The sequence below is a fragment of the Barbus barbus genome, assembly GCF_936440315.1.
Source record: "Barbus barbus genome assembly, chromosome: 45".
Taxonomy (NCBI): Eukaryota; Metazoa; Chordata; class Actinopteri; order Cypriniformes; family Cyprinidae; genus Barbus; species Barbus barbus.
In genome coordinates this window covers 8313066-8326600 of record NC_136723.1, presented here as the reverse complement: position 1 = coordinate 8326600, position 13535 = coordinate 8313066, and the positions used below count along the sequence as shown (strand labels likewise).

General features: G+C 38.4%; 1 protein-coding gene across 1 annotated transcript in view; it reads left to right on the top strand.

The window, feature by feature from the left end:
• LOC306863990 (protein phosphatase 1E-like) overlaps nucleotides 1-13535 on the top strand; it is a 51311-nt gene that overhangs the window by 23019 nt on the left and 14757 nt on the right. Inside the window, exon 2 of the mRNA XM_079407635.1 lies at nucleotides 9384-9505. Within this exon, the coding sequence (XP_079263761.1) occupies nucleotides 9384-9505 (122 nt within the window). The remainder of the gene's footprint in view (nucleotides 1-9383; nucleotides 9506-13535) is intronic.

The following is a 13535-nucleotide window of genomic DNA, read 5'->3' as shown; positions in this document are numbered from 1 at the left end:
ACTCAAAAAGCATCCGGTAATATCCCCCATTGCTGGAAACTGCAAAATAGAACAGTGTGATTGAGAGCTGTGCGTTAAACAGTAGCTCCATTTAGATGATCACAAGTTGTCAAGTGTTTGATCAGGCCTCATTAACATCCTGGGCACATACCGCACATTCAAAGATCTTCAATGACCACATTACACCCTCTGCCTAGTAGCACCTAGCAACAGATTGTACATGGTATATGGTGCAATAACTCGCAATGGCATTTGGCTAACCTCTTTATATTTTGTATTTGTTTGTTTATGGCTTTTTTAGGGTGTGGCGATATACTGACTACAGTGTCATTTCAGTTACGTTATGACATTGTACAATCAACATGATTAAGAACAAGCCTCTAGTTCTGAGCAATGACCTATACGGAGCTACTGTGCTGCTGGATAGGAGAGAATTAGACTAGAGGATGTATATTTATATATCACAGTTATGTTGTTTGTTTTTATCATTATGCTGCAGGTATGATTATGCAACTTTATTTAGACGTTCAGCTGCTTTCTTAGTGGATGCCAATTGGGAAATCCATAATTTTTTAGTAAGTATTATTAATCAGTGCCATGTAAAATGATCGGTGAGATGCAAAACATATCATCTGTCCTAACATGCTCTTTCAGGATTTAGTCAGCTTGTTTCTTTAGCCCTAATCTCATTTGTGCTTTACGTTTCTCCATTTCCATTGCACCCATTTGTCTTATTTGTCCACTGTTTGATGTTTTTCATCCAGAATCTTTCTCAGTGATAGTGACTTTCATTTTGTTTTTACACTTCACATGCTTTCAGGACTTTTGATTCTCCTTGGAGCGTTTGAGCCCCCTGCTAGGTGTCGAAGTGGGGAAAGTATGCGTCGTATTATGTCACAGCCTGGAGCCTCCACTGGCAACAGTCCAGCATGGGTTTCAGGCCACTGTGTTCTTGCCCCATTGGAGAGGCGGACATAGAGCCGCCTTGCCAGAGAGAGATGATGCCCAGATGGCATGGTGACCACGTCTGTGGACCGTTTGGAGGGCTGATGGCCTAGATTCCAACACAAGTGCGCTTAAGTCTGTTCAGTCCTGCGGTCCAGTTAACACTGGAGAGTGAGAACACTAGGGCAAGCGTCTTTTAAGCAGTCAAACCCCATATTTCGTTCATATTAATTTATCTACAATCATTTCTCTATACACAAAAATGTTCTAATTTGTTCAAATTCGTAACTCTTAAGATTTAAAGGAATAGTTCACCCAAAAACGAAAATTCTGTCATTAATTTCTCAATTTCTTCTTTTTGTGTGTCTTCGAAACACAAATTAAGATATTTTTGATGAAATCCGAGAGCTTTCTGACCCTGCATAGACAGCTACACTACTGACAAGTTCAAGGCCCAGAAAAGTAGTAAGGACACCGTTAAAATAGTACATGTGACATCAGTGGTTCAACTGTAATTTTATGAAGCTAGGTGAAGGTCTTATGGGTTTGGAATGACATAAGGGTGAGTAATTAATGACAGAATTTCCATATTTGGGTGAACTATAAGAACTTGGGGAACTTTCTGGCACCAACATTCTAAAACCGACTCAGAACACCTTAAAAAGCACATAGCAACCTTACCAACCAATCACATTCTAGAATCCTCATGCTTCCTTGGGTTCCTTCAAAGAACAATAACTTCCTAAAGACCTTAACTGCCATTTACACAAAGTTTTAATAATTATTTCAATTATGTTAGTATTGGGAAGTCCACACCAAAACTAAAACAATAGGGCTTTTCACACTTCACTTAACCCCGGGTTATCATCGTTCTAAACACCGCTTTTAACCCCGGGTAAAGAAACGTTTCTCACCTGCAATTTGTCTCACCACTTTTTACCCGGGGTTATGAAACCCTGCTCCGGAGCAGGGTTAGCACCGCAAGTTTGTTCAGTGTGAAATGGAGCGGAGTTTGTTTGTTGCTGCTGGACGCGTGGCAACAGACAGCCAATCAGAAACTGAGCAGCGAGGCTCATGTCACGTCAGTAACAGGAAACGCGCGTCGTGTAAACGGCAGCCAGTGAGAAGAAAAGTAAGAAATGTCAAAAGATGGAAAGCGTGTGAACGAGGAGACGGTATTATTCACGTAAAAGAAATTCCCATAAATATTAACATACTTTGCTCCGTGTTTTCTTTCTTTTGTATTTTAGTCTTTGTTTTCTTGCTTCTCATGAGGCTTAAAACGGCTAAAGACCTACGTGGTGACTTTTTTTTTTTTTTTTTTTTTTTTTTTTTTTTTTTTTTAGTAACTGGAAAGATGCGGAAAAAGCAGTGTAAACGGGTTGCCTGCTGTTTGTTCAATCAGTGACGGTGACACCGCAAATATGCAAATAATAACACACTATAATGTTAATGAATACCCAGGATTAATAGTTAACCCCAGGTATAGTATGAGCAGTGTGAAACGTGATTACAGATAACCCAGGATTCCATTTATCCAGGGGTTAGGATGGCCCAGGGTTAACAATTTCAAGTGTGAAAAGCCCTAATATTGACAGAGGAACACCACTTTCAGAACAATTTCCTTCGATGAAAACATTAGCAGCCAATCAGAATCCACCCCACCTTAAAGAGCTTAAGCATTTAAAGTTGCAGATAAAAGACCTGCAGTATGCACTTATAATAAACAATGTTATCGTGTGTTGGTGTGGATGCTAATATAATTATTGTTAATATTGATATTGATTTCTTTGTGTGAACAGGCAGTGAAAAGATCTAGCTCTCCTTAGGTCATTTATTCCTTGCTGTAAATAATGGCATGGACACAATTATACAAATTTTAATTTTCTGTACGCCCCTCAGAACAAAGCCTCCAGAAATTATGATAGATGAAACAGTCTGTGACATTTAGAACTGAACGCCGCTTGTCTGGGCCTTAGAAACTGCTGTAAAAGATTGCATAGCAAATACGCTCTCTGAGGCCCAGTTACGCTGTTACCTGAGATAAGACCGACTTCCTGTGACATCAAAAAGCCCTCTTTTTCTCTTTATCTTCATGTCTCATTTTCTGTCTCTTTTTATTTAGCTCTTACTCACTTTGTCGGTAAAGGTATGCAAAGCTTTTCAACCTGTGCGACGTCAGCAGGCAGGTCAAAGGAAGGGAGTATGAAAAGTGTGGGTTAGCGCAATGCGTGGGTGTGATGACGCCATCGCTCTTTTCTCTCCCTCCCTCCCTTTCCAAAAGCGTGACTCTGAGGCGCTATACTGAGCAAGAGAGGAATGATGGGAAAAGTGGGGTTTTCATGAAGGTCCTTGACCCAGAACAAGCACTAGTCTTTATTTAGGCATGCTATTGGTGTGTGTGTGTGCGCGCGTGCGTGCGGGGGAGGATGGTGGGTGTAATGGAGAGATTGAGAGAAAGTGTGATGGACAGGAAGAGGATTTAGTTTGGTGTTAATCCTGCATGCTGCTATTAATAACCCTTGAGTCATCTACGCACGCACCCACTCCAACTTATCGACAAGCACCCACAAACTCATTTTCACCCACCAGCTCTTCTCATGAACTGGGGAAAGTCCATTTATATGATGTTACACAGTTAAGCGCGTCGTACTTATTAAAGAAAAAGTGAAAAGTTTGTCATTTACGTACCCTCACATCTTTCCAAACACATCTGACTTCTTTAGTGGACTGGGACTGTCAGGCTCTAAAATTACTAAAAATAAAATACCATAAGTAGTTTGTCTTGGGTGCTCTTCTGAAGTCATATGATACCTTTGTGTGAGGAACAGGCCATAAGCCACATGGACCATTATTATGATTCATTAATGGTTATTTTTAGTCATTTTGGTGCTTGAGTGCTTCAGTCCCCATTTACATTTTTATATCAAAATGAGTCCCCTCAGAAGCTTACCATTTGTGTTTCACACATGAGTTTGAACAGTGTGAAGACGAGTAGATGTTGACACAATTTTGCATTTTGTATCTCCTTAATATTCATTTTAGGCATTCTTAACACAGTTTAATCTTAATGATAAATTATGCTTCATTATGGCAGTACATCACCACCATGGATCTCAACAGAACAGCCACTTATGGCTAAACTGAACTGAAGTCTCAGAGGAGAAGCTGTGTGTGAAAAGGAAATCCTCTCATACACACACACACACACACACACACAAGTGATGTCAAGTGTTTGGTGGATCTTACATAGACAAGGACGGTTGAAAGTTAATGTAAGAGTAGAAACCCCCTTGAGAGCCTTGTGTAAGTGTGTGTGTGAGACATGTTTTTGCAGTAGTAGGTGGGTTAGAACGTGCATGCCAAGCCACACTGCAACAAAGACAGGCTCTTCTAGACACACAAAATACTATTTCCATAAGTTAAAAGTGTATTTCATCTAGCAGAATCTTAAAGTCTATTACAAAACAGATTTGCTAATGAATGTTTCCCTCCGTATGCCATTGGTTGAACAGACCCCGCCCCAAAAGTACGCCGTGTGTTGAGCCAGATTCATCACAGCTTTTACACTCATAACAAGAATCGATGTATGAATGTCTAAAAAAAAAAAGCATTTAAACACTTCAATTACACAATTAGCCTTTAAGTAATATTTATTTACATGTATATAAGTAATATTTTTATTACCGGTACTTATTATCCGTTTTAATTAAAGCAATAAGGCACTTGAGAGCTTGCAAAAAAGCTCTTTTAAAATATAAGTCTTTTGTACCTTGCTTAATTATTGTATTATAAGAGGAAGCTGATTCTGTATGTGTGTGGAGGTCTTTATGTCCCTTGATATGATTACTGCATTTATATGGTATGCAAGTCCATCAGCAGTGAGTAGCTGTGTGTGTGCGCAAAGCGTAATTTCTCTCCTGACATGAAGTGTGACTATATAGTGTTAGCCACGCTGAGCCTTCGTTTCTCCGAATGACGTCAAAGCAAGGCTCCCCGACACACATCCCTGCTTCTCTCACTTTTTGCTACCCTCCTGCTGTATAGTCGCATTTATCTTCTGTAACCAGGCTAATCTGTTAAACACAAACAATATGAGTGCAGAGCCACTTCTATTTATGCTTAATTTCCGTTCACAGTCTCTCTGGCAACACATAAGCCTGCTGTGAGATCTTAGCCTACTACAGAGACGTCACTTTGTGCGGTGCTTTGAAGTCTGGGGATAAAGAAAGCAGCGTGTATGTATTTTTTGCAACTTGGTTGAGAGGACAAAAACGGCTCTTCTCTAATCCTCATTCCTTAGCATGCCTCTGACTCCACTGTACTGCAAAAGAAACGGGCGTCTCCCATTGGCTCATCTTAGCTGTGCCCGAGAGCCTCAGCCAATCAGCGCTCCCCACCTCGGCACCCCCTCCCCGTCAGGTAGTGACGGCTGCGTGCGTGTGTGCAGGAGAGAGAGCAGGAGCATTTCTATGAATGGAAATGCGGAGGAGGATCCCAGAATGTGATGGCAATTGGCATGTCATTTCTCTCTCTTTCTGTCTTCGTCCCCTCCTCAGGCCATCAGTTCCTCCCCCATCTCACTGTCACTTTTCTCTCCCATCTTTTCATCTTTCTGCCATGGCGGACACTAATGCACACTGTTGTCCCTGTGACACGCATGATGTCCTAGACTCCCGGTGTCCTTAGGATCTGATTCATACATCAGAGTTAGTTATCATAGTTAGGCATAATGGACGGACAGACGGGCGATAGATAGACGGATATCGATGAACACAGAGAGACTGACAGATGGATGGATGGATTGATCCAAACAATATGCACAGTATAAAGTATAAATAATTGTTTAATGGGTTAATGGATTATGATTGTGAAGTCTTTCATCCCCTCTTAATGCTGAGTGAACTGATTATATGATGTTTGGAAGAAGCTGTTGGCTGTTAGTTTGTAGCCTCCTCCTCTCTGCTGGATCTTTCATTTGGAGCAGACTGTCATTGAGTCGTCCTTGAGAACGCTCCACTTTCCGTCCTTCTGTCTGCTGGGCTGGTATTCCAGCCTCTCGTGCTCACTGTGTGTGTGTGAAGCAGTTCGAGATTGCTCTGATTTCTAATATCTAACTTGTCTTCTGGCCTGAGGGCAGATAGTGGCTGTTTGCCTCACTACAACATCACTCACCACGGCAACCCGTCGCCATGGCGCAGCCCACATTGTGCAAGCAGCATGGCGCTGCTGTCAGGATTGTCATGGTTATGCAGGCGCATCAGCTGTCGGTGCTGTACAGCCTTATGTTGCTATGACCAGATTGGAGGCATTTTAAATCATTATTAAAGGGTTAGTTCACCCAAAAATGGAAATAACCCTGTGTTTTACTAACCCTCGAGGCATCCTAGGTGTATGACTTTTTTCCTTCAGATGAATCCAATCAGACTTATATTAAAAATTGTCCTGGCTCTATCATTGAAGACAGCGGGTGTTTCTGTTACAATCCAAAGCACGTTAAATAAAGCGTGCGCATCCATAATAAAATGTGCCTCACAGGGGGGGGTGAATAAAGGCCTCCTATAGCGAATCCATGCGTTTTTGTAAGAAAAATATCCATATTTCAAATGTAAAACACTTTTCTCTGATTTCCGCGGGAAGCCATTCCAGGCGGATGACATGGGTTGTATCTGAGATATGCTAGTGTCGTGAGTTTTTTACAGGAGCAAAGGAAGAAAAGTTTCCTTGCTTTAACAAAGGAAAACCAGTCTCCTCTTGGCTTATATCGAAATATTTACAAATCCTCGGTTTGTGCTTCTAATTCATGACCGGTGTTTAGTTTTGTTCCCTCTCCACATTTGTCACTAATCACGCAACGCTGACGTCCTACGTCATCCACCGGAACGACTTCCGCGTATGATAAATAGATGAAGTGAGAGATCTGATGTGTTTACATTGAAATATGGATATTTTTCTTACAAAAATGCATGGATTCGCTACAGGAGGCCTTTATTCACCCCCTGGAGATGTATGAGGCACATTTTTATTATGGATGTGCGCTCGCTTTATTTGACGTGTTTTGGACTGTTGAACAAAAACACCCGCCCACTGCAATGATGACGCTTGGAAGAGCCAGGACAATTTTTAATATAACGCCGATTGGATTCGTCTGAAAGAAGAAAGTCATATACACCTAGGATGCCTCGAGGATGAGTAAAATACAGGCTAATTTTCAATTTTGGGTGAACTAACCCTTCAAGATATTAATTCATAATGCCTCATAACGGTCATTTTTGGTGACGTTTTCTTGACTAATGCTTGGATAATGCACTGTAACATGATGTAAGACCTCAGTTCTGGGGTGATCATACTTTTATATTTTACAATTTATAGGTGTGACCAAGAATAAGTATTATAATGGTGTATAGTGGTTAAAATTATAGCATGTTTCATAGGTTTAACAGAAAATACGTCAATTTGACTAGAAACACCAGAGACTGGAAATGTAAAGCACCGTTCCAGTCAGGCAAGACTTCCACGTTCAGGAAAAAGGTGTTGCCCTAAACCTTTAGAAAGTAAAATATTTAGATTTAGAATGAAATCAAATTAATTTCTTCTGACTTCTTTTATGCAAAACTTTCATATCAATTTTAATTCATTACAGACAGTTGTTCATAAACTGAGCGGGTCATAATAAATGTTTTTGGGATTAGGACATCACATTATTGGATGGCTCTGTTATCCTCTCCCATCAGGCCACAGCTGAGGCTATTAATTCAACAGAATGTTGGCAAATGCCACTGAAGCCCCTCACAGACACAGGGAGATGGGAATGGCACATTGATACTGTTCAAGACACACGTTTTGAAGATTGGGGGATCACTGTTTCCACAAAAATATTAAGCAGCACAGCACTGATTTCAACATTTGATATTAATAAGAAATGTTTCTTGAGCACCAGATTCAGAATAAATTCCGATCTAAAATATATTAAACAAATAAAATGTTATTTTAATTTTTATTATTTCACAACATTACTGTTTCTGTGCCGGATAATTGTTCCTTTCCACAGTTGGAAACACCAATTATTTTGTATTTTTTTCTGGATTTGCTTTAATATGAGCTCATTTGCAAAAACAGATAACTCCGTTTTTAACTATTTTCAAAAATCATGTTTTTTCATTGTGCATTCCAATCTCTGTCAAACTGCAGTTGGGTTATTTTGATTAAGTTAAAAAATAGCTAAAAAATACTGCTAACTAACACAATAAAACACAATGAAAACATGATAACATGATAAAAAAAAATGATTTTTGAAAATGTAAAGAAATGGAGTTATCCGTTTTTGCAAATAAACTCTTCATATATTGTTCCAAAGTTTGGGATCAGTAAGAATTTTAAGATTTTTCAAAAAGAAATTAATACTTTATTTACTATATGAATACTAAATGACAGTAAAGACATTTATAATGTTACAACAAATTTCTATTTCAAATAAATGCTGTTCTTCCTGAAAAAAAAAAAAGCACAACTGTTATCAACATTGATAATAAGAAATATTTGAGTACCAGCTTCAGAATAAATTAAAGGAAAAAGGTTATTGTAAATTGTATTATTTCACAATGTTACTCTTTTACTGTGTTTTTGATCAAATAAATGCAGCGTTGGTTGGCATAAAAAAAAAAAAAAAAGATTTTTACTCAATATTCTTGTAATCTACCCAGAAACGGTGCAGTATTCATCATGTCATAATGTCAATATGCCTTATAAACATATAGGATTTCTGGTCCTTATCTTAAAGTTCATTGTCAGTCGTTTAATGGGGAGATCCCTGTTCTATTCAGATGAGAATTCCACAATCATCTGTTATGAAATCCTCTTATGGGGATGACGGGGCTTGTCTTTAAGTGTCGGCTCTTGATTTCATAATGTGCAGTTGTATTTATTTTCAGTGATCCAGCGGGGTCTCTGCTCTCAGAGCGGCACAGTGCTGGAGTGGATTTGGGTCATGCTAGTTTTAGAGTGCCTCTCCTTGCTCTCTCAATCCATCAGAGCGACAAGCCCTAAAAGGATATTCACATCAGTAGTTAAAAAGCCAGGCTTTAACACTTACAGTTCAGCTCTCTACCCTTGTTCCACACCATAAGCTTTTTTAAAGGAATAGCTCACCCGTACAAGAAAAAAGTCTGTTTGCAAAGAGGTTTTTGATGCACAGTGATCATAAGAACATCTTCAGCTAGAATATTTTTTTGCCATTTTCTCTGTTTTGACCTGTGCGTATTGCTTTTACCTCCTACTCATCATCTCGCGGTTAAACGAGCGCTCGCTCTGGTGCTGAAAAAGAAAAAAATGTAATAAAATACTGACAGCGCTCCTATACATAATGTTTCCGTGATCTACTCAGCCTATGTTTTAAAGCTCTCTCTCTCTCTCTCTCTCTCTTCATCTCTCTTTTACAGTAATTGCCCGTTTTCCTTGGCTGCAGCCCTGGCCCGTGGTACAGCAGACAGTATCCTGCAAAGCGATCTCTCTTTGTACTATCTCAACAAGAGTGTGGAGGATGGCACAGACACACTGCCTCGTAAGTGCCCTATAAAAACCACATCACATAAATGGAACTTGCACAGTGAAGTCTTATTTTTAAACGAGACAAGTCTAGCGTAGATTCATTGTGGTTTTCTTGGCACTCATGGGCCATCTGAAGTCACGCAGTGTCAGTAAAGCCAATGAATGAGTTGGATATTGCTATCGAGTAGAGATCTCGTGATATTTGATCTGAATGTAGGCCATTCTGCACAATTTTAAGCCTCCTATTCAACTGCAAATTTAGGTCACTTACTAACTTAACGGTGGCCTGAATTGCTTTCTTATCTTTCTATATTCGAATTGAAATGGCAAAGGAATTTGAGGTGAGTGGTTTTGGCTGGTTTAGAAAGGAGCAGGTCTAATGAAGCTCGAAAGATCGATTCATATTTGACACCTCTTTTTGTTATGATATCGTGTCTGATCTGATTAATTTCCCCCCTTCACTTCAGATAACCCTTTCTGTAATAACTGTAAACTGACACATGAAAGTATATTATAATCTTTATAGAGGACATTTGTTGTCTGGCATGCAAATGATGCACATTTTGTTGTGGGTGTACAATGTTAGTATCATACTGGTCTTTGGCCTATATTTAAGTTTTTTAGTTTTTTGTTTTTTTATCTGTATTGGTCAGTATTGCGTATTTAATTGTACATGCCCATTTCCTTTATTTTTACATGTAGATTACCTTTGTCATCTTTAAAAACACTAATAATTGAAATATATTCAATCATTTGAAGTCATTTTTAAATTTAATCTTTTAAATTAATCTAGCAAATATAAAAATAAATATTCACTTTTTATACTCTACGTTATAACATGAATGGTTGAATTTACGTATAGTATTTAAAATAATTATTTTATTTTTTTTGTATTATATTTATTATTATTATTATTATTTTCTTAATTTAATGGAGAAGCATTAATCAAAAAAAAATTCTGGATTTGCTTTAATGTATATTGTTCCAAAATTTGAGATCAGTAAGAATTTTAAGATTTTTCAAAAAGAAATAAATACTTTATTTACTATATGAATACTAAATATGACAGTAAAGTAATATATGACAAAATATGACATTTATAATGTTACAAAAAAAAATATTTCAAATAAATGCTGTTCTTCCTGAAAATATTGTTGTTTCCACAAAAAAATGTCTTGATTACCAGATTCAGAATAAAAGATTAGTAAAGGAAAAAGGTAATTGTAAATTGTATTATTTCACAATATTACTGTTTTAGTGTGATTTTGATCAAATAAATGCAGCTTCAGTTGGCATAAACGACTTCTTAAAATAAAAATAAAAAAAAGAATTCCAACCCAAAACTGTGGTTTTACAGTGATATTTACACACAGGTTTGAAAATGTGAACATTTTTACTCTATATTCTTGTAATCTACCCAAAAAATTTGCAGTATTCATCATGTCAATCAAATACATATTTTGATATTTGCACTTTTTATACTCCTTACCTTTTTATACTTTTTAATTTAAATTTTTAGTACCATAATTAGAATTTTACACAATATACTGTAAAAGTTTAACATCATCCATAACATGAAAATAATTATAATATATCATATATTTGAAATAAAATGGATATTAAAATTATATACTTAATTTTATATTATATTAAATTTGATAAATCTATTGTAAAATATATAAATGTATAGTATTCAATGTATAATATTTAATATTATTAAAATATATTAGTATTAAAATTCATTACGTGTATTTACCAAAAAGTATAAAAGTTTAATACATGTTATTTTTATATAGTAACACGCTGTATATCTATATATATTTTCAATTTATATTGACAAAGTGTTAGAATTGTAATATATATTTTTATTAATGTCTATATAACATTCTTGTGCTGCCACAGAAAATAGAAATGTAGTTTGGTTTGCCTGTTCAACCAAACAGATTACAATTCTTCTTCTGTTAGTAGGAAAATTATACATTTCATCTTTAATTGTGACCGACAGCAATTTGTTTCCGCCATAATTCTTTAATAGACATACGACAACTCTGGAAGAAAATTCAGAGTTTCCCCACTGGTAATTACAACACTGCGGTGGCGTTCATGTGCACTGATCTCATAAATACAATCATTCCAGCAAGTCATGAAGGCTGCAATAATTCTCAGTGGTTCACATCCAACTATTGCCGTCATGAGTTAGCACAGACATTCACATAGCATGCTGATCCCAGACACTTTCCTGAGTGAATGGTAGATTTATAAAGCCAGATGGACAGCAATCTGTGTGGAGTTTAAGCACTGTTCAAAAATACGTCAGAGCACGAGAACGCCACTTGAGCCGAGTCTGGTTTTCCTCAGTCAGGACAGTTGATAAAGGGTTTCACGGGAGGCACAGTCCTTTAAACAGGCCTACATGACGTGACCCATTCCAGCAGCAGAGAGTATGTTTAGTGTAAGTCGTAGCAGTGGAAACAACTGACATCAGTACAATGGGCGGCAGACAGACGTCTGCTCAGGGCAAAGGCAGTACATACTGTTCACCAGCTCAGCCCTGATGGCAGATTAAATTTAGATTCTGTGCCCACGGAGACGAGACAAATAAGAGAAAGAGAGAGAGAGCATCTAAAAGGCTAAAGGAAGAAAAAAAGAGCATGTAATGTCTGCTTTTACAACCATCAAACAATCTAAAAGGCCTCTTCGTCCACACAATGCTAAAATACATTTGTCAAAAGCAGTACTGATGCGGACTGATAGACAAAGACAAAAATACAGCCTTTTGAAAAATGAATGGAGTCATAAAAAACAGACACTCCATTAGGCAAATCTGGGAACTCTTTCAGCAACATTTTATGAGCTTGAGAAACAAATAACTTGCTTGCCAATGATACTTTTAATGGTTTTGCACACCTAAAAAGAAGAATTGTCAATTTGCTTACCCTCATGTCTTTCCAAACCTGTTCCAAAACTTTCTATGCAATACAACACAAAAGATGTTTTGAAGAATGTTAATGCGGCACTTTTTCAGTCAATGAATGCAAATTCAGTTTTTATATGCTTCATTTCAAGTCCTCTGCAGCCATGCAACAACTTTATTGGCCCTATTTTAACTAAGCGCATGGTCTAAAGCGCATGGCGCAGGTCCACTTAGGGCGTTTCCGAATCCACTTTTGCTAGTATAACGACGGGGAAAAACGGTAGCCCCTCACTGCAGAACAAAGATCCAGGGGGTGGGGTTGGATCCACATCTAGGGGGTGGGGATGGGATGGGTGGGTTTAAGGATCAGGGGGTGGAGACGGGTAAGTTTAAGTATATGTAAGGTGGGAGGAGTTGGATCTAGATCCAGCCACGCCTCTGGATCTTGTGTTCTGCAGTGAGGACCATCTCAAAACGGTCAGCGCTCCCGGCACGTGGTCTAAAAGGGTTGTCCCTATTCTCTTAATGAGTAATGGGTGTGTTTTCAGTAGCCCCTCACTGCAGAACAAAGATCCAGGGGGTGGGGTTGGATCCACATTTAGAGGGTGGGGATGGGTGGGTTTGGGTATCGGGGGTGGAGACGGGTAGGTTCAGGTCTATGTAAGGTGGGAGGAGTTGGATCAAGATCCAGCCACGCCCCTGGATCTTGTGTTCTGCAGTGAGGACCATCTCTGTGTTTTTAGGCATAACGTGCAATAAACCAATCAGAGTCTCATCTCCCATTCCCTTTAAGAGCGAGTTGCTCTCGCGCCATGGCAGATTCGCTATTTAAACAGCGGAATTTTAAGGGGCACAGACTGAACGCGTCTCCAAAAAGCAAACGGACCTGCTCATGCACGAGCAAATAGGCTAATTCTGATACACGCAATGACTATCCATTATGACATGCATGACATTTTTATATTTATGTAGCCTACACAATAATATTCTTTTACACTGTAATCCTTTAATTTTTAATATTCGGCGTGTTCGTGTGCTGCTGCGTGTCCTGTGTGTAATAATAAGCAAAGTGAATGCGCGTTGTGGACCTACCCAGAGGTGCATTTTCTACTAACGCGCCAACAATGCG